Consider the following 23,035-nt stretch of genomic DNA (forward strand, 5'->3'; position numbering starts at 1 on the left):
AATATGTGAAATAAAGGTTGTGTTCTGCCAGTAGCCCATTAAGTGTTTGTGCTTATAAATTCTTGTTAGGCTGGAATGTCAAAAAATGAGAATATCTGCCATATAAGAAATTAAGCTGATAGTACTTGCCAAATGGTTGAAATGATGACCATGTGAATAGAAACACTTACTGATTGTTAGCCTACCCTCCAGTTCTGCAGGTGTAAGTGAATTTATCAGTCACTTTGTGTTTTTTATTCCGGTCATCATCTTGTGTTATGGTTAATAATGCCTCTCATTGACCCTTGTAATTGACACTTTTCTGTTCTTTATTATTATTATTTTTAATTTACGTGTTGAGAAAATTTCCTGTGCGAACAATTAAATATTTACTGCTGAGAGATGGTTGTTATGCTCATAAAAATCTGGTAGAATATCCTTTTCATTATCTTGAAATTTTTTACTAGTGGTATAATTTGAACAGTCAACTTTTTTCTTGGCAAATTACTTCTTAATGTGGAAGCCACTGTGTGTTCTGTCTTGACTAAAGCTTAAAACATCATTTTTTAAATTTGATGAAGAATTATATGACAAACCTACTGATACTGTTCACAGTAGACAATAAAAGTAATATCTTTGAATAACTGTGTAATTAGCCGGAGACTAATAAGAACAGCCTCATTTTATTTATCATCTTCGAAGTCTTTATTATTTGGATTTCTATTTTTTAAAAAATGATGCCATTCAGTGATTAACGAAACTATTCAATACATGACAGTGAGGTGGGTTGCGGCCTTTATGTTATCATCCTTTTGCTGTAAGGCAGTGAATATGTAACATAACTTACACCAATAAAATGAGTCTGTCAAAAGTGAAATTTATAGTTCTTGTAACCTATTTATAACCTGTTGTTTTTCTGCTCTGTGTGTGTGCATGTTACTGCAATACATTATAATTTATCTAACACAGCTCAGTATGTTGTACAGCTTTTCCTTCCGAAGTGGGATTTACAGAAACATTTCTTCGGCTTTTTTTAAGACAAAGTTACTTTAAATTTATCATGTGTAACCTATGACCAGAAGTTAGAATTTCAGGCTATATTAACAACTGATAACATTCAAAACTTTCTTCTTTCCCAACACCCATTGGTGTACTCTCTTCTTGCTTAGCCAATCTTACACTCCCTCTTACCCTCCTATTCCTTGCAGCCTGATTCAGGTGTAATGGATATTTCATTTCATTAATGCTTTCCTTGGCATCTTCTACTCTTTGCCTTTTGTTTGACCTATTTTTTCTGCTCTTCACCTTTGTCAGATCCCACTCTCTTGTGTTTATCATCTTATTTATCATCAGATATTAACAGCACCAATGAATAATTTTCTATCACATTTACAGTACATTCTTAAATTATTCTTCTCAAGGTAGTTTTTTTTTTCAGGTGTTTGGTTTCAAATATTCTTCTCCATAAAATTACATCATCTTTCATTAAAAAAAATGCGTATACTTGTTGTGAAGAAGTAGTGGAGAATCTTTAAAAGCTTTTTTGTCAATATCTTGCATACAGAGTTTATGTACAAAAGCAGTACAGTGTTGAAACAGAGAGGCTAAGAAATCTGAACATATGAAAATTCCAGGAGGTGAAAACAGTTTCATAATGTGTGTCCCTGAACTTGACTTCAGAATCAGTCACCAATTAAATGTAAAATTTGTATTGGATTTATGTTGCATCACTGTTTTATTTTAACTGCAACACTAATGTAAAATCTGTATTAGATTTATGTTGCATCACTTTTTTATTTTAACTGCACCACTGATAACATTATCAAATCTTTCAAATGTTTCAACTTCAAGCCACAGGCATTGAGACACTTGATTTATTACGTAGTTTCCCAAAAATAGACAGAAGCACTATCATCAGCAGAAACAATACTGTTAGCATCATAATTATTTAAAAAAAGTACTTTTTTTTTTAGGTATCCATGTTGTGAGTGTTACATGATTCATGTAACATAAAAAGTGATTTGCCTGACTAAATTAACATGTGATTACACTGCTACAAAAGACAGTTTTTGATGTAATGTTTCACAAGTTGTTGACCTGAAGACGTCTTCTAAATCTTTCATTTAGAGTATAATTTTTAGTATACAAGTCATCAAGAAAAATGGTGAATTTTCGACCTCGGTTAAAATACGAGAACTTTCTATACCAAGGAGCTATACAGACTTTATCAATACACTATTAAATGAATTTTTAGCGTAATTAACCATTGAAAATTTCATATCATCTTAAACTTTGTGGCTTTTAAATTCAGTTTTTGATTTCTCTCCTAAGAACTTTTTGGTGAAAGTTGTCTGCTGCTCCTTATTTCATTTTTGTATACTTCCCTGTAGTTAATTGCAGTATCCTAGCATGTTGTTAAATTTCATTGTCATAAGTTTTGCTTGATCTCAGATCTTCAGATTTTCTTCTTTGCGACTTCCTGTTAGTTATTTAACCACTTAGTTCCTCTTATGTGTACATAGCATGGTGTAACTTCTGTTATAATTTTGATTTGAGCATGTGGCTGTAATATTTTCATGAGACACTGGCGTGATCACTTCGAAAGTGGCTGAGATGAATATTGTTTGTTCCTAAATTTTACATATTTTCAGTGTGGACTTTGGAGAGTCAGTTTTCCTTTTCAGTAACTCAAATTGTAGTGGATATGAAAATATTGAAAGTTGAATATTCACAGATGACTAGTTGTAGACTGTGGTTTAGATTTCTCTTCCTTGAAGAAGAGACAGTAGAATTGTTAAGAAAGGTATCACAAATTTTTTAAACATATGGCTTCACCTAATCTACTATTGACTGAATTACAGTAAATTACTATGCCTCTTTGGCCACAGGCATTTTTAGCATAAAATGACAGATTTCTGTACATTTTCTTTCCTTTACAGAGTAATATTGAGCAAGAGCATATCAGTGAAACTTTTATTGCATTACAACATGTAAATTTTTTGGAAGAATTCTGCACAGCCCATTTTACAGGGCTACAACATACTGCTAAATCAAAGGAAAACAATGTGTTACATGTAGACTGCCATTGCTGTTGTGTTACTGCAAATCATTAGTCTCTCTTTGTGACCTGTGAGGTTTCACAGCCGCTGTCGATGCTAAAACGTAAACACTTGCATCTTTTGATGTGTAATTCTGTGTGATAGACCATATTGTGATTGAAAAATAATAGCACAGATCCTGAAGTGCTCATTTCCAAAGCTTACACACTAGAAGTTGCCAAAAGCAGTGGACTTTCAAACTTACCTTAATAAGCTATGTTGTCAAATTTGTGCTTTAGCTCTACTGAAAACTGTGAACCCATTTGTGTTTTTATATTCTGTTCAGCATAATGTTTCTCCGGGCTTTTAAACTTATAACGGCTTCATTCCAAGATTCACATATATTCCACCACCTGTCTTTTGACAGTAATCCACGTACATTATATTTGAGTAATTGGTAGTTTTGATCATAAATTAATGCTGTGGTTTTTTTGTTATTTTAGCCACAAAATTATATGGTACTGCATGCTTTCCATCCCTCTTAACATTTTTTGTGCCTCTGTAAACAGAAGTATTGGAGAAATATGGTGATTTTCTAATATTTGAAATTTTCTCATTATAGCTTTTGACCGAATGGTTATGATACTTGTTAATGCACCAGAATTGATTTGTCGCCCTGTTTGACAATAGATTTCAGTGTTGAGCTACAAATGTTGTTGCAGTACTATTTTGCCAGGCTTTGGAGTTTGTAGAGTTCTTGTTAAAGCAGCTACTTTGATGCCTTTAATTTTCTCATATATTTGATTCTGTGTATGATGCTGAGGGGACAACTTCTTTGCTGTTCTAGCAGTATGTCCTGTTTACCCATTGATAATTGCACAAGACATGGGCCTTTTTTATGTGCTTATCAGTAGCATCAAGCAATAGTCTTTTGCTTGTAAATGGCCTTGGAAAGTAGAGTAAATTATATAATGTCCTGTGTGAACAGCAGATTGCAAGTTTTGGAAATTAAAAATTTTAAGCTTTTGTCACCAGTGAGTCTTTTGTGGAGTTAGTGACATCTCTCTGAGCTTGTTTTGTGGGAGATAATTGCCACTCTATGGAAGGGGGTTATTCCTTCTGAATGTAGGTATTCAAAATATTGTTTTATTTTGTGTCGAATCATGAATTAAAAATAACTGTTAGATTCCTCTTTGTCCCTGGCATAGCATGGCCCCCTTTTTATGTTTGGTTTTTGTTGTTTATAATTTATTATAGCAGTTTCATAGCATCATTATATTGTGATTACTCCCTCATTAATTACGCAAAAGGCTAGACCACAGGTGTAACTTTGTGAGGTTTTTTCTTGTCTGGAATATTATGATTGGCTATGTGTTGGATAATGTTCCGTTTCTAAAATTAAGAAACATAGTGTTTCTGCTTAACTGTCCCGTTATGTGCGGCTTGGGAAACCAATATCCTCATTTTTAAATACTGAATTACTCTCTACAATTCAATTACAATTTGCAAAATAGTCAATACTTACATAAACTTGAATTCATAAAATGAAACGTAAATTGCTGACACTTTTCGGTCTTAATTAAAACTGTAACAAGTCGTTCCTGTGTTTCTTGTCTCGAGGAAGTCAGATTAATTGGGACAATCGCTCAATGTATTAAACTTTGATGGAGCCAGAATATGGGGAAAAACACCACCAGTGAGTGAGTGAGTCTGTGTGTATTGTCTTAACTTGTTAGCTTGGGAGCTTAGTGCAGATGCCTGTGCTGTTATTGCTGTTGAATATTTAGAACAAATAGATCAACTGTAATCATTTAATTGAAAGTAAAATTTTGTCTGACATGATGAATGTTATTTGTACCGTAAAGGAGTGATATTCAAACAGAATTGCAGCTTATGTACCATGAATTAAACATTTGTTTTGCATATTTTGATGTGAATGAAATAGCAAGATATCTTGTTCATAAATGAATAAATTCTTTTGTCATACCAATGAGTTGATTTATTTTATGACTAAAGGTTTGTACATATCGTAACTTTGATGTCTAAAACATTTTGCAATATGTTGTTTGTAATTTTTGATGAATAATCATTCTGTTGAAATCTTATTATGAATTTTTATGATACAACCTTTTTTACCCTGTTGCAAAATTTTGTGTGCACATATATGTATATATATAAAAACACACACATGCGTGCGCATGTGCAGGAAGTTCAGATTTATTGACACACACACACAAATTTCTGCTCCACAAAGGCACACACTGACACAAGGAAATCTATCATTTATTTGAATATAATGAAGCAACTTAGGATATTAATGTTTTCATCAGTCTCAGTTTTGTGTTGTGTGAGGCACCCCTTTCATTATGAGGATATAACAATACACATTGAAGAGCAAAGTAGTTATGAAGGTGGGAAACATGAAATGAAACAGATGGGAGGCATTTTATCAATCAGTAAGGGAAATAAAATTAATTTGACAGCAATTGGATATTCATTAATCATAGTACTAATATTGATGGCTGTAAGACAGAAGAATCTGTGATAATTATTAACTCATTGCACTCTTGAAAGTATATAAGCTTGTTATAAAGTAATTTTCACAAAATCTGTTGCCTTGAACATTACAATGTTACATTAATAAATTGTTTGGAATTTTGTCTGATAACTGTTTCCAAAACCAGCACCTCCTCCTCCTTCTCCTCCTCCTCCTCACCATGAACTATAGAGAACAGAGGAACCACTTTGGAAAACTCATGTTTGTCTATAGTTATACACCTTTGCAAGAGAAGTTATCTTTCCACTGATCATACAAGCAAGATTTCTCACCAGCTATGTACTCTTAAGGGTTTTGTACCATAGACACAGTGTTTCATCTCCTGCCTTGGTAGCCATTGTTGGCAGAGGCTAATTAGGCAAGTGTTTAATTTCCCTAATTTAAATACACTCCTCTCTAACCTCCAGGAATGTCTTCTGCAGTCAAAAAGTTATGCTTAAGACCAAAACACCAATCATCATTAAAGAATTTCTTTCCAATGTCAGTTGATGTAGTACTCCTTGTTCAGTACCCTAACTGCAAACTATGTAAAGTAACTGAAATTAATTTTGGAATTTGTATCAATTCACTGAACTTTGACAATAAACCAACCAAAATAACTGCTTCTGATTACAGTGATACATACTGAGGAAGTGAATTACAGTCAATTAAAAATTTATATCAGAATTACTCCCAGATTTACTATGCAGTCAGTGTCTTCTTTCGTGTGTAGCCAAAGTTATTGCTGTTTGTCTCGTGCAGCATAGTGCCTGCTATTGATAGTCTCTCAAGAAAATAATGAATCTGGCCTTTTAGAAAAAAAGTTTCCTTATTTTGAAAGCAACAAGAGGAAATCAAATTTGAAAAACACAAAGCATTTGAAACTTCCTATTCAGAGGACATATAAGTGAGCGAATTAATATTGTGTGTACCTCCTCCTTTTTTGCTGAAATGGCATAATATAAATTATTTCACGTACTAGGATTTTCTTTTTCCTCTCTCAGGCCTGTTCCATTTAGACTTTTCTTATGAAAAGTCAGACTTTATATTTTAGGGTATTGATGAATTTTTTTCATTTTCGTCTCCATATCTGTCGGAAGAAATGGGAGTAGCTGCAATGCACTGAACCAGTTTGTGCTATATATTTAATTTGGCGAAGCAGGAAAAACTCCACATAAAGATAGCAGCATCCACATCCACAAAACAGCATACACATACCTTGTAAGGTCTGTTAAACTGTCCTGAGAAACAGCAGTTCGAGGAAGAAATTGATGAAAGTCATTTTCATCACTTTTATTGCGGGGGAATTATGTGTGAAGTTGGTATGGGTGATCGGAGACTCGACTTTGGGAATCTAAGAAAACAAATTGATTGAAGTTTTTCTTCAAATAGATTTTCATTGTATTGAGCTCATGCTATACTTCTATTTGTGTGTTGTGCAATGGAATAGTGGACATGCTACTCAGAAATGGAAACTTCAAATCTTTAATGAATTTGTGAAACAGGAATACTCATCAGATAAATGTGAATATGCTTTTAGCAACATTTGTTATTAAACTGAACTGTCTATATTGTGATATTGGAGCTGCTGTGCCTTTTTGATGTTTAAGATGGAATTCATTGCTGTTGAACCAATGAAATACATATCTTCTTTTTGGGTGTCTGTTAGGGGCAGAATAATTTTCACTATTTCCTGAAAAAGTACAATTCCGTAAACTTTCACTTTTTGCTTTCTGAAATAAAATCTTTGAGGTTGGGTCACAAAGATGACAGACAGAAGTGGTTAGCTTTACAGTAGGCTGGTAAAATAATCCACATTTAGTGCAATAAATGAAGAGAGTGATGAAGGGACAAATCTGTGTGGTAGCCATTTTTGCATAAGCTGTACATAAATTGCAGTAGTTTACAAGAAAAATGCATTTTTATGTGCTGCATGTTGTTTTTCTTATAAACTATTGCAGTATGGATAGGTAATTACTTCTGAACTTAGTGACCAAATGTCTATTCGTCTGGATTTAATTGAGACTGGAAAGAGAAGATCCATAAAGATGTTACTTGGAAAATATAGCTGATATATGAGGAAATTAGGAACTATTCATTTTCCACTCTTTGATCAAGGACTCTTACAACTTATGTCATTCAGTAACTTTTTACTCGGTCAGTAGTCAATTGTAGAAGGTAGAGATTTCTCATGCTGTAATCACACCCCAGTTGCTTTATTGGAAAGAGGTCTTTTTCAGTTTTTTTTTGTATGGAATTGAATGTCAAAAGATAGATAGAATCTTTTGAGCCTTTTTTACTTAAAGTGGTCACTTGTGGTGTAAAAGGGGCTGCATAGTGTTTTAGTGTGCAACATTTTATTGATTATATGTACTACTGCCAACAATGTATATAATCATATTCCAGTAAAGTGACACTTGATTTCACAGCAAAAAAATGGACATGCTTTAGAGATTGCCTCACATATTTGGCATACGGAAGAAATGTGTTTTATTCATCATTTAGGATTGTGGAACACATTTCTCTCATCTATAATGATGGGGACTTTGATCACTACATTATAATTATTTGCAGGCCTTTTTAAATACTTAAATAGAAAGTGGCAGTCAAGTAAAATGTGGGCAAAAATCCTTTGCTTCATAGTAAATTCAAACTTCGTAGGGTAACTACAGTTCCTTCTGTGTGTTAATTACATTAAAAATATTTGGAAAAAAAAAGCTGAGAAAACTGCATCAGACTCCCTTTCCTTGCAGCCATTGTTATTGTTACACATTGATGAACTCTCAGAAATCATCAGTGGTTTATAATCCACAACAAAGGGTAACAGACCAAATAAATGATGGTACATCATCTCACAGACAGAAGTGAACATATTCTCGTAGTGGTCATAACAGTTTTTCTATTATCACATTAAATCATATCTTTATTTGGGGAGCACCATGAGACATTGATTGAATATGCCAAAATTATCACCTCTCAATCGTAAGGCAAAATAATGATTGCAGCAGAGTCACTATGATTACAATAATTTATATTTATTTATCACATGATACATCTTACTGTCAATCCAATATCTGTATTTGTCAGCAATGGACCTTTTTTTTTATTTTCTTTCTTTCATCTCCCCCCCCCCCTCCATTTTTAAAAATTGAGGCCACTTGGGTGCTTTAAATTGAGTGTTATGTAGAAACATAACTTTGTTATTAAATTCTCTAATAATTGTGTAAAAATGTTTGAAGCCTGTGTATTTGTACTTGAACGTTTTCTTTGATCTGCTGAAACTTTGGATGAAAATAGAGCCACAAAACTGTTTTTAATGAATTGTGCTCCAACATTAAATAGTAATTGTTGTAACTTTTAGATCTGCAAGCTAAAAATATTGAAGTTTTTCTGAGTTTAACTGTCATACTGTTACCTAACAAAGAATGAATTCAATTTCAGACTTAGTATGTACATTTTCAGACATCAAAACAAAATGCTCTGTCAGATGTTTGTTTTACTCCTGCCCACATCTTTTTACTGGATTGAAAATTACGATGTTGCCTCAAACCCCACAACTATGTACATTTTTCAAAGATTCAAGTTTTTAATTAATGAATGATGTATTATTAACAACAAAAACTATTAGATTTTAACTAAAAGGGATGCTTCTCGCACTTCCAGCAGATATAGCTACTGAAGTATTCTTGTTTATTTTGAAATGTTTCCATGTATTCTGCTTTCTTATTTAGATATTTTTTTCATTTATTTTACAGGTGCATGATGAGTCTAGTAGTTTAAACTGTGTTCATTTAAAAACCATTAGTAGACCTTATAAAGAATGTGAAGTGCTTAAACTGTTACCAATTTTATGTCATCATTTGACATTTTGAGTTTGTGGAGAGATTTTTAATTCATAATACTATGTTGGAAGCACCTGGTAACTGTCGGTTGTTGTGACCAAACAGAAATCTCATTTTCTTGAATTTTCCAGTATGAAGTTATCACAATTAAAATCTGAGAGTATACATGTAACAAGATCCTCCAACAGAAAGAGAACCTATATCCCTTAAATGTCTAAACAGCTTTTTAAGCATTTCATAAGTTTGGCAAAATAAAATTGGAGCAGTAGTACAAGGCTTTTGAAAGGGGAAGGCAGAAATGCAGAGTTTGGATTTTGGGACAAACTAGTATCAGTTAAATATATAGCAGAATTTGTCTCTCTAAATAAGGCTGCCATAGACCCACATGATATTTATCGTGAACCACATGAACTGTGTCTTTGATGTGTTATTTCAAGAAGTTGGGAAAACCTTATACCTGATTCTCCTTTTTCACTAAATAATTTGTTTTCAGTTTATCTATATGGATAAAATCGTTAGAGTGGAAATATTGTGACACACCTACTGAGATTACCATAGATTCTACATAAGTTATTGTGCTTCCATCTTTTTAAAGCATGTACTTGTCCTTTATGCTGGGAGTAGAACTTCACAACAGAACACTAGTTTTATTTTACGCTGCATCAGATGTGTATATACTGTGCTTATACACTGCCTGCAGGTCACATGAATCAAATAGGAAATGTGGCTTAATTTTTGTTCTTTGCAGTACATGGTATTTCTTGTGATTGCAGTCAGAAACCCAGAGATGGAATCTTAATGAGATTAGCACAAAAATGGAGAATGTGGCATGAAATGAGTTTTCAGTGTTTACTTCAAAGAAAATTTTTGAAGTCTTTTCAGGCAACAGCAGGATGATGTATGAACAGAGAGAGAGATACTGGAAAGACTAGAATCTCAAACTTAAAGTGATAGTAACATTCAAATTTTGTTGTGAAAAGGGTGGACAAAAACTTAGTAGTATTTGTTATTAAACATGTAGCTCATTTGTGGATTCATGTTAATTATTTTATTTGGTATAGTTTATTATACATAGCTGTCAACAGAAATCAGGGGAAAAACATTTTTTTAAAGAACTACCTGTTTGCAAACAGTAGAAAGCAAGAGAAATAATTTTTGAAAAATCATCTCATTGAGCTGTTGTTGTACACAAGGAATAACACTAAATGATTAAATTCCTTTTTTCTATATTTTGGAGATTTAAATGATTGTACAGTGTTTTCTTCACTGTGTTAGTTGTTCACAGTTAGATTTATGGAACATGGTACATCTCAGGGCTCTACTTCGACCCACCAGATTCAAAAGACACACACAAAAAAAGTTGTCACATTTCCAGAGAAAAATTTTTCTTTACGAATGATTCACTGCATTCCTAACATGTTAAATCGTAGAGTTTAATGTGCTTTCTGCACAAGCATTTTATTCTATCAGTTGATTATTTTCACCCCCTCCTGTCAATAACAACGTAGGAGGTAATCACGATATAACATTTAACTACTTACTAAAGCTTCAGATTGAAATGCTTCAAGTGTTATTATTGTTTTGTGATATAGATAGTCTGGTCTGCTTAACTACAGTGTCTATATGAAGCTGTGGTTATAGACTTCGATATAAATCATTTATTGGAGATAATGCAATGCTGCCAACCATAGTTTATCTACATTACTGCATGTTTTTATGCTTCGTGGGTCTAACAAATGAGTCTCCTTTAGAAACTTAACTCATTGGAGCAGACAAATTGTAGTAATAAAGTGAAAGTGAAGAAAATAGTACCCCCCCCCCCCCCCCCCCACACACACACACACACACACACACACACACACACACACACAAAGAGAGAGAGAGAAACTACAGAAAGAAATTAGTTTCAGAAGTTTTAAATGAATCATAGCAGCATTAGGACACACTTCACTTTGTCATTAATCTGATATTAATGTTATGAATATAATAGAGGGAAACATTCCACGTGGGAAAAATATATCTAAAAACAAAGATGACGAGACTTACCAAACAAAAGCGCTGGCAGGTCGATAGACACACAAACATACACACAAAATTCTAGCTTTCGCAACCAGCGGTTGCTTCGTCAGGAAAGAGGGAAGGGGAGGGAAAGACAAAAGGATGTAGGTTTTAAGGGAGAGGGTAAGGAGTCATTCCAATCCCGGGAGCGGAAAGACTTACCTTAGGGGGAGAAGGACGGGTATACACTCGTGTGCGCACACACACACACACACACACACACACACACACACACACATACATACACACACACACACACACACACACACACACACACACACATACCCGTCCTTTTCCCCCCTAAGGTAAGTCTTTCCGCTCCCGGGATTGGAATGACTCCTTACCCTCTCCCTTAAAACCCACATCCTTTCGTCTTTCCCTCTCCTTCCCTCTTTCCTGACGAAGCAACCGTTGGTTGCGAAAGCTAGAATTTTGTGTGTTTGTTTGTGTGTCTATCGACCTGCCAGCGCTTTTGTTTGGTAAGTCTCATCATCTTTGTTTTTAGTTATATGGTATTAATGTTACTAATTCCTATATAAATTCTTCAGCTTCTTAAAAACTGCCAAAAGTAGCTAGTCTTACATTTTGGCATTTGTGCCTGGCAGCACTCTTTAATGCTTACGTGAGTTGATTTGTTGGGCAAAACAAAAATTAATCCATACGTAAAGCACCTACCGCATCGTTATTAAGGATTTAGAGATGCTTGCTGAAGTTTTGCAACCCTTACCAAAGGATTGCTTGAGCACAATAGTGTTAACAACTTTGGATATTGTTATTCTCCTGTGCTTCAAGTACATCAGCCAGAGGAGTTACGCAGAGGTAAGAAATTGATTTTGATTGCAGTTTAAGCGTATATGGCAATGAAAGTGTACACCATATATTTACAAAGTTTGAAAGTAGTTCGAAGGTTGTGCAGAAGTACTGATTTATCCAGTGATTATAGAAAAGCCAAGATATGTGCAGAGGAGAGTGCTGTTTCTGTGATGGATTGCTGTGCGGTTGCAATGTTGTGCGTGTTCTCTGCACATGCACATGAACAACTTTGGTGCCTGAAGGCCATTGGAGGAGAGACAGTATGAACGAAGCATGTTCCATTTTCAAACTAGTCGCAATCTAGTTGGATAACTGTCATTTTTACACAGAAAGAAAATGTGGTGTTCGGAACAATCCTACACATAATTGTAATGGTAGATAGATGGTGTGGATGGGAATCATCCTCAGTGTCACACAGACCTCTGCAACATTTACAATGATTCTTTTGCGGCTCAGAGATTAGAAAAAATATCTTCGGATATTTCAGTCTGCCTTATGTTAATACACACTGTCTTTATTTAATTTTTAGATACCACAGAACTACATTTACTTGACTGTGTGGCATGATAAAAATATTGTTTCATTGCTGTGATGGTGACCAGTATGTTCCCTGAATTTGAATTGTTTTAAAGTAAGATCACACTTAGAAGATTCACTGCAACTGGCATCACCCATAATTGTTCCAAAGTTGGAAATTAGTCATCTTGAGAAGTGGAAATAATCCCTTGGGCACCCACCTATGATCTCGTTCAATCCATACAGTTAAATTATGAGGAAACTTCAGGCTTAAGGGGTAACCACACACTGTATTAGGGGAGAGTAGTGAAGAATGCATTTGATATGGAGTTGTTCCACTGGTAGTGGTGTCCTGAACAAAGCAATATCTATACACCATCTACATGTATTCAAGCTTGTTATGCTGCATATGAGAGTTTTGTTGTCTAATATAGTAATATGAGGTAAAATCTTTCCCTAATGTTTGATGTCTTTGATTGGTAGTTCTTCTGTCCTCACTATGCAACTATGTTTTCAGTATAGCTCTCTTCAGAAAGAGAGTTATGTTCAGGACTAAGTAGTTTTAGAGAACATGTTGTGCAATTTTTATCTGGAAAATACAGCAAAGCGATGTCTATAGAACAGAGTAATTCCCTTTCAGTCTTAGAGACTTCTTGTGGAAATTATAGAACTGAAGTGCTGTGTGTGAAAACTGTTCATATGTATGGACATTTTCTGTTGTAGTCGTGAGACAGAACTATGTCAGAAAAGTTGTTTAGGAAAGAATAGTGACCTCAAATCTAATCACTACTCCCCAAGTTGAACTTTCGATTTTTTTCTTAAGCAACATTACATAAATAATAGGCATTTCAGAGCACATAATCTTACCTGCTGTTTGACATGGTTGCTAGTGAGTTTTATTCAGGAGCTTTTTTTATTGTTTGTGTAAAAGTATTACATATTGACACAGGGTAGCAGGAAGCTGTGCTACTACACCATGATTGGCAAACACACACAATTGCTGTACTAGCAGTCATAACTTCTTGAGTCAGTACTGTTTTGCAGTATCAAGCACTTTTTCTTTTTGTTTTTTGGAGGGAGAGGGGGGTTACTTATTGTGCCTGTGTTCATTTATCTTAGATTTTACGTGTTGTTCATAGACGTGCTGAAGTAATTGTGATTAATAGTGCTTGTCACTTTCGTAATTAAATTTGGTTACCAAATTACACTTGAAGTTCCAAAGATACACATGTGACTGAAATTGCATCTGCCCTGATCTGTGATATTAATACCAATAGCGAAATTCTGTGGGTTGTTGGATGTGAATTATTTTTCTAGAGCAGTTTGATTACACTCCAATTATTAATATTTGTTAATTCTGCAATGAAGGGTAATTAACTCTATCTTGAATATAATTTTTTGCAGCTGTTAGAACAGCATAAATATTTCGCTATATGCATGAATTTGTATTTAGGTGTTCATTATTAAAAATAGTTGTTCAATAGTTTCTGCCCAATATCGGTTGCAATGTTTGACATTCCGTACAGGAAGCATAAATCTGTCCCAGACTTTGTATTTGGATAACTGATTCTTTATATTACACATTCTTGCTGCTTTGTAACTAGATGCCACACCTTAGCATTTTTTAAATACTTTTTTCCTATTTCATTTTTCTGATAGTAAATTAGTGACTTTCACATCTACTGATAGTGCAGTGCAAAACAAGTAAAATTACAATATTGCATTGGATCCATTGGACAAATCCTATGATATATCAGGCTGACCATAAAGTGTGAGTGGGATAATTCCTTCAATCTTAATCCCTTAGCAAAAAGAGCAGTGATGAGATAAATGGCCTTCACAAAGTAAGAAACCTGCATGAAGAAGTAATTTCAAGAAATATTTAGTGTATTTTAAAGAAAGGCATCCGCTTATCTATAGCAGACTGGTATGTGGTGCATAGACATACATCTTCCAGTAGAAAATACACACACACACACACACACACACACACACAAAATGTGTTTGAGTATCTTGTGTGGTTGTGTGTACTTTCTACTAGAAGAGGAATCTGAGCTTAAATGCTAGTGAACATTGTTCATGCGCCCCACGTCAAGTCTACAGTAGGTGAGTGGTTGCATTTTCCTATCATGTGTTGTTCCATCCAGAAATTGCCATTATTGCTATGCTTTCCTGTGTTTTATTTTGATGAGACTGGAGAAATTTCTTTGCCTACCTTTCCACTCATTGCCATCAGCCTCAGCCATTTGATGTCCGCTGTTGGATAAAAAGTCCTTCAGACATTGTGATTTCCAGCCTTGGGCATACATCCGTGTTGCTCCTGCACTTCTATGAATATACATGTGTATGTACTCATATCACCATTAAAACAAGTATGTTAATTATCATTAGAGGTTATAGTAAACAGTCTTTAATAATATTAAACATGCAGGTTTGATTATCAGACTGATGAACATGGTTGGGTAACAGATTAAAGTGCATTGAGTGAGGGTCACCTTCTTGACGAAGGACGCTGTGGGCAGTGTATGGTTAAAAAAAAATTGTCACACATTGCGAAATGTGGCAACTTAGGGTGACAGTTCTGGAGAAAGTACTAACCAGCTGCCATCTTCAAGCCACCTGCTGCTTCATATTTATTTTAATCATTTATATACTTTTTACATTTCTTTTTTTGTTACACCTGAAAACATGGACATTGTTTTTTTTCAGTCTTGTGTTCTTGGATAACCACTGTTATGGATTGCAAAGAAGATAAAGTGCATTCAGTAATAGTTGGTCTAAACATCAAAATGCTTTTAAGCATGATTCAGTTGAAGGTTTTATATCCTCTTGATTGAGAACTAATGTATCCAGAATCTACAGATTAACATATAATTTCAGTCACAATGTGACTTATCATTTTTCATATATAAAAGTAGTACTAATATTGAAAGTCACTAGCCAAGGATTGAGTCCTGAATATTAGGACTTAAGGGTAGTCACAGTTGTGTTGGTTATTAATCAGTCGCTAGAACTCGGGTTCACTGTTTTATAACAAATGGCAAATTGGTTTGTGCACAAGTGAACTGCAACAATCCTTTAAACTCTGAATTTACAATTTATTCTGTCCTAAGATTTTCAAATTTTAACATTGTTTTTCAAAAACGTTGTGAGTGCTCGATGTCTAGGTATGATGAGGGCGGTACATGAGAAATTATTATTTTAGTACTATGTATTTATCTCAGCACGATAATTCTCCTACTGATGGGTCAGTTTGTTAAGATTATATTTTTCTCTGCTAATATATGAAGGAACTTCATCATAGGTGATTGGAGGATGAACTGTTAGTATTACCTGTTGAGTAATATTTAAGCATAACAAGAGACACAAAATATCTCTTCTCCAGGAACCCATTTATTGAAAAAAGTTGAGTTCTAAAAAAATAATATTACCATACTTAGATTTGAATAATCACTCCCAGTTGTCGTTGTGTTGCCCTATTTTACATGGTAAAGAATTTACCACTGATGAATGGAGCTGTTTCTTTGTGCAGATTGAACCCACTAATGTAGACAAGTGAGTTCAGTGTACACTAATGTAACACAACCAACAACTAGGTCTGTCTGATTGATTAGAAAGTGGAGTTGAATTTCAGTAAATAGTGACATTTGTGTCTTGTTCCTCTCATGGAACGCATTTCTTAAATGCCTTCTTAAGGCGTAATATGAGGTTTTTCTGCATGCATGTTTCGCCAGCCAGCACAATTGAGACCTCATAATCACTACAGCGTAATTCTAATAATCCTTTGCAAACATCATAGCTGCACATACCAGCAACATGTTGCTATAGGCTCTGCGAGTTTATTGCCGACACTGGCACCGGTGGTGTATGTCGACAGGATGAAGACCTCTATACAGACCCATTTGCTGACTCTCCAGATGAAATTGGGGCGTCATCACAGGGGGGTGACGGCGAATGGTGCCACGGTGATGAACCACCCCCTGAGCCACGTGGCTTGTGGCAGCGGGGACCCAGGTGAGAATCTCAGTGTGTTTAGTGTTTTGTAGTTTTTGGGAAACATCACAGCATTTTGAAGTGCAGGTTTCCCCCCTGCCTCTTCATTTTTAACCTAGTCTTCCTCCCTCAAATGCCCCCTTTTCCTCACAGATTCACATTCCTCCTGCACCCTTTTCCATTTTGCTTTGCCAAAAATTGTATTTCATTATTCTGTTTTCAAATAATATAAAACCATGTGACTTATGGTAATCCTGATGGAAGTGATTTCTTGTACTTCATAAATTTGATCTATGGAGGATCTAAAGTTGTTAATTTGGTACAACTCATATTGGAAAAATACTGACATAAACTTGTTGTATGAAGTTCACCTTCATTGATAAATTCTGAAGAGAATAACAGTCATCCCTTTTTAATTAATTGTTTATAATTCAATGAGAAATGACGCTTGTTCATGATGTTTTGCTTTTAAAGTGTTCATTTTTCTGTAAGCTAAATGGAGAATGTAGTTGGATATTTGTGATTAAGGAAATAAATAACCACAATTCGTAAATGGATGGCCTCTTGTGTCTATCGTGGGCAGCAAGAGAATTGTACATGAAATGCTCAGTGTCCGTTAACATTACATTTTATAATTGATTCCCCTTTTTCACAAGCACATGGTAAATTACCCATTTTTACTTAATTGTACAAAATTTTAAAGCTCATTACTCTCAGCAGTGTTTGTTTCTCAGCATTTTGTGCTTGCAGTAATATCTATTAAATTCAGTACATTGAACTTAAATAAGAGCTGAATCTACCTCGACTGTATAGAATAACTGTCCTATTCGCACTTCAGCATGTGTGCCAATTCACGAGAGATTGTTTACAAGTTTGTCTGGCTGTAATAGAAGTAGTTTCCTAACGCCTTTGATCCGTTGTGCATTGCAAGATTTATGAGTAAAACTGCTTCTAAATTTGTAAACATTCACTTAAAAGGATCTCCATCACTGTTTGGCAATGAGATTTATTTATGTAATTTCAGGACCCTATATTTTACTTTTTTACTTCATTCAGTTAGGACTTAGGGTGCTTCAGATTGTGGTAACATTAACTAGACACTATTGGCTCATTTACACAGGGACAGTGATTTTAATTCCTAATTTAATACAGCTCAGATGAGGAGCAGAAATATCTCCTCCTGTTACATGGCCAGCATTTCATTCTTACTTTTTTATACACGTGAAGTTGTTAGGAGCTTATTACTCATGTTATTCAGAAATATTTCTTCTCAGTTATCCTTTGTCCTAAAGTAGATATTAATTTTGGATAACGGCTGTATGTTTTCTTTGCTGAACTCATAATTTTGCAATTACAGTTTCTTAAATATGCAGAAAAATCAGCCTAGCACTGGGGCAATGTTAACAATTTTAGAGCTAAACTTACTTTACTGGCCGTAGTTTCTTTCATTTTTATTCTCTATACTGCCCGTAGGTACACTAGACTTCCATAAATAAAGCAGAAAACCACAAATATAATTATTCAGTTAGTTGCTTGCCAAGTACTATGGAATTTTATGAATGTGACATAGTGTAAATATATCAGCAATATTAAAATGATAGATTGCGTGCATTGGTGGAATAAAAGGTTTTGTTGTATTGGAGTGGGAGCATGGAATGACTTACAGTCTAAATATAACTTGAGAACACAGGCATAACAGTGGATTTATGTTCAAACTAGCAACACGTTTGAAAGGGATCTGTTGTCACTTAGCGAATTAAAATAGAACTCTTCCATGAAGAAAATGGTCCTGCCATGATTTTCAATTGTGGGTACATGCTGGTGTGCATTTTGTAAACTTTTCTATCGGTGGTGGTCAGTGAAAGAGAAACACATGGCTTGTTGTATTATGTACATACCATTTTTGTTGGGGCCACTATATCCAACAAGAGGTCTGTTCAGAAAATTCCAAAACTTTGTCTACAGAATTTTTCTACACATACCTTTTACCTATTGTGCATGGTCTCCTTTGAAATACTCTCCTCCACAATTGATACATCACTCCCAGTGCCATTTTCACTTATGGAAGGCAGTCTCTGTATGCCTCTTGGTGGATTGCATGAAGTGCCGTCTGCAAATTTTCTTTTATTGTGTCTTATCATTGCAAATCTGCATCCTTCCGGCAGGGTTTTCAACTTTGAAGATAAGAAAAGGTCCACAGGGGCCAGGTCTAGAGAGTACGGAGGATGAGGCAGCACAGTCATTTCACATTTTATGCAATAGTTGCGCACCAACAGGAGTGAATGTGTGGGTATTTTACCATGCTGGAAGAGCCATGAATTATTGTCGTACCACATTTCATGTTGTTTCCTTCTCATATTTTGTTGTAGGCATCACAATATGTGCCAATGGTGCCATTGATTAACAGCCTGTCCCTGTGGCACGAATTCATGATGAACTAATCCTTCAAACTAAAAAAAAACTATCAGCATGGCTTTGACATTTGACATGACCTGATGAGTGGTGTTAGGAGATTTGTGAATGGAATCTTACTTTCACTGTGTGTATTAATGGCACAGCAAACAGCAGCTTTAGCTCTCTAAAGGTACTCACAGTCTCTGTCAGATAGTGGAGAATGTATCATTATTAAATGTGCCTGAAAGACAGGAGTATTATTATGTTATGAGACCAAAATGCTGCTGTGTTTGATTATGTTGTTTATTACTAGAGGCCTATTTCGGTTCGATTGCCATCTTCAGGTTATATCAGGTAGTCTTGTTATCCATATGAGAACAGTTTCTCAGTTGCAGTTAGCTCCTTTGATGGTGTGGAAGTCAATGTTAAATAAATTTTTTGTTGGGATAGCTTTGTGTGTAGTTCTTGAAGTGAGAAAGCTTATTTCATAATGATGTATTGTGGCAGCTATATTAACAATTACATAAATAACTGCCCCAATGAAAAATTTAACATCTACTATTGCTATAAGAGCATCAAAGTGGCAAACTTACATAATTGTGTGACAGCAGCTGAGACGTTGAAGTCATATGGGTATCGAAACCATCTGACATAACTTGAAGATGGCCATCACGACAAAATAGTCCTTTAGCAATAAACAATATAATCAAACACAGCTTATCTTTGATCTCATTACATAATATAATGATACCCTTATATGACACATACGACGTAGTGAGTGCAGATGAGAACAAACAAGAAGATTAGTTCAGAGTTCAACCTCGAGGTAGTCATATTTAATGTAATTTTGTGTAAGTAGGTAAAAGGACTTGACTGTTCTGATTGCCCTTTCACTGGCCAATTATCAGACTTAAGTCACAACTGCCAAACATGTAGTGTAGCCCATAGAGAGAGATCTGAAGTGGAATGACCACGTAAATCTTTGTAGTGAAACAGCAGATGCTAGACTTAGATTCATTAAAATAACCCTAAGGAGTGTGATTCACTTAAGAAGGAATCCAGTTTGAGTTTTGAAAGCAATCTCTTTTGAACTCAGTTATAAAGCTAGACCAGTGGCAAGACAATAACACGTAACTCATTTTTTGATGACCATGATCGTAAATATAGAAAAATTCTGAGGAATACCACCTCTCTCTTAATGGAATAAGAAGGGGAAATGTAACTACAAGAATGACTCTATAAAGGTGGGAATTTTATTATAACTTAATAATGAGGAGGGTACTTACAGAAATCATTAACTGAAGCATTTTATACCACTTCAAAGTCGCAACCAAATAATCACTTCCTAACCTAACCTAGACTTTGTGGAATACTTTGCAGATCAGTCTGTCACCACAAACTGTATTCCAAAAACTGATATAGGTGCCAAAGAAATATTGTGTGTGTTGTGTTTTCTTTGTGTTTGCACATGTTTGATGTTGATGTTGCACGCCGCATCGTCATTACATTGCGGGACGAAGCAGACATCCAGTATTGGTAGGTTCAGTTGATCCACATGAACCTTCTCAATCTTATCAAATGATCTCTGCAGTCACATACCAACCTGTTAAAACTGCTACATTTTGGTCAAAAGATGTCATTGTTGGCCCTGTAAAACTGTACTTTATTGTGCAGAATCTCTATGAGAGCTGTAATAAAATTCCTATTATTTAATGTTTTGCATTTATACCGTGTACCCTCCATCTTGATGTGGATTATAGGTGTAAAAAAGAGAGAATTTCGTTCTCGACACTTACTTGCAAGTTCAGTAGTATTTTAAGAAACATTCATGACACTTCTTATACAATATTTTGAGAATCTGTGTGTTATATTTAGAAACAAAACTATTATGCAGAATTACCAAACCAATCACAAATGTCAGTAATTTCATTAACTGAGACTTGTTATCAGTACCTTTTGTTGTCACACTTGTTTGTGGAGGTGTGTGTCCCATCACAGTGTTACCTCGATAATCTACAGAAATAACTTTTTTCATTGTCCAATATCTCTCTCTCTCTCTCTCTCTCTCTCTCTCTCTCTCTCTTTTCTCTGTCTGTCTGTCGCCCTCACATAGAACGGTCTGCCCATAGAACTTATTTTTATCAACAGTTAATTGGTTCCTCACAGTACCAATAATAGCAGAAAGTTTCCAAGAAGTATACAGACATGTTTTTCCACCTGGAAACGAAATGGCTTTGTAACTAGCTCATGTGTAATGTGCACATTCTTGAGGCACAGATCACCAGTGGCAGCACTCAGATGAACATTCTGAACCATAGCTATTTGCCGATTGTTGGCCTCAGTTACCTATTAAACAGTAAAAAGTTAGACATGCTGTTGTCGCAAAGTAATAAACACCACAATAATGACACTCATTGCTGTGAAAGCTGTTAACACCTGACAGTTGGAACATCATCAACACCCCTAACCAGCCATAAGATTGTTTTTAATTATCTTTCTACCTAATTAATGAAACAGTTATCATATTTTTGCATCACAAGCATTAGTGAATTATCAGAAGACATGAATGGTTGTAAAATAAATCTAACAACAACCAAATCTCAACAATTGTGTGTCGTTAGCTACATCTTATTAATGAAGCGTATTATGGCGTGTGGGTATATATGTGCAACATGAATGTAATGCTTACAGAATGTAACACACAGTGTAAGTAAGTTGATGTCAAGCAACTGCTTAAAAATGAAGCAAAATCGAAATTAGGTAATTGCATGTATTAAATAAAGAACATTAACATACAGTCTACAATGGAGTATGTTTTCATTGGCTTCAGTACCAAGGTTGGTTTCATGCAACTTGCCATGCATCTCTATCCTGTGCAAGCCTCTTCTGAATAGCTACTGTGACTTATACACCCATTTAAAACTGTACTTGTCTCTCGGACCTGTGAAATTTTCATCACCCACACTTCCCTCCAATACTAAATTGACAATTCTTTGACGTCTCAAAAGTATCCTATCAATCGATCCTTTCTTTTGGTCAAGTTATGTCACAAATTTATTTTCTCCCCAATTTCATTCATTACCTCCTCATTAGTTATGTGTTATATGCCCGTCTTATCCCTTGGTGTTCTTCTGTAGCACCACATTTCAAAAGCTTCTACACTCTTCATGCCTAAACTGTTTATCATCCATGTTTTACTTCCACACATGACTGCATTCTGTATAATTACTTGCAGAAAAGACTAATGCTTAAAACTAATTTCTATGTTGACCAATTTCTCTTCTTATGCCATTGCCAGTCTACATTTTACATCCTATCTACTTCCGCCATCATCAGTTATTTTGCTGCACAAATAACAAAACTCGTCCACTATTTCACTGTATCGTTTCTTAATCTAATTTCCTCAGCATCACCTCATTTAATTAAACTAACCCCATTATCCTTGTTTTGCTTTTGTTGATGCTCATTTTATATCCTCCTTTCAAGACACTGTCCATTCCATTCAGCTGCATTTCCAAGTCCTGCGCTCTCTACGACAGAGGTACAACGTCTTTGGAAAATCTCAAAGCTTAATTTCGTCTCCCTGATCTTTCAATCCATTCTCCAAATTTTTCTTTTTCTCCTTTACTGCTTGCTCAATATACATATTGAATAACACCGGTAATAGGGTTGTAATCCTGTCTCACTCCCTTCTCAATCACTGCTTCCCTCTCATGCTCTTTGTCTCTAATAATTGCTGTGTGGTTTCTGTACATGTTGTATATACTCTTTCACTCCTCGTGTTTTACCACTGCTCCCTTTAGAATTTTGAAGAGTGTATTTGAATCATCTACTTCCTCCTGCCTTTCTATAATACTGTATTCCTT

The 23,035-nt window shown here is 35.0% G+C and overlaps 1 protein-coding gene across 13 annotated transcripts in view; it reads left to right on the forward strand.

Annotated features, from left to right (window-relative positions):
• The window catches only part of LOC124551171 (YLP motif-containing protein 1-like), a 383,298-nt gene that overhangs the window by 102,731 nt on the left and 257,532 nt on the right, over positions 1–23,035 (forward strand). For all 13 annotated transcript variants that reach the window (XR_006967786.1, XR_006967785.1, XR_006967783.1 and 10 more), the window contains exon 11: positions 16,660–16,796. Coding sequence is in view for 7 of the 13 variants with exons in the window: in XM_047126156.1 (XP_046982112.1) it covers positions 16,660–16,796 (137 nt within the window). In the remaining 6 variants the exon portion in view is untranslated. The remainder of the gene's footprint in view (positions 1–16,659; positions 16,797–23,035) is intronic.

The sequence above is a fragment of the Schistocerca americana genome, chromosome 9, assembly GCF_021461395.2.
Source record: "Schistocerca americana isolate TAMUIC-IGC-003095 chromosome 9, iqSchAmer2.1, whole genome shotgun sequence".
Lineage (NCBI taxonomy): Eukaryota > Metazoa > Arthropoda > Insecta > Orthoptera > Acrididae > Schistocerca > Schistocerca americana.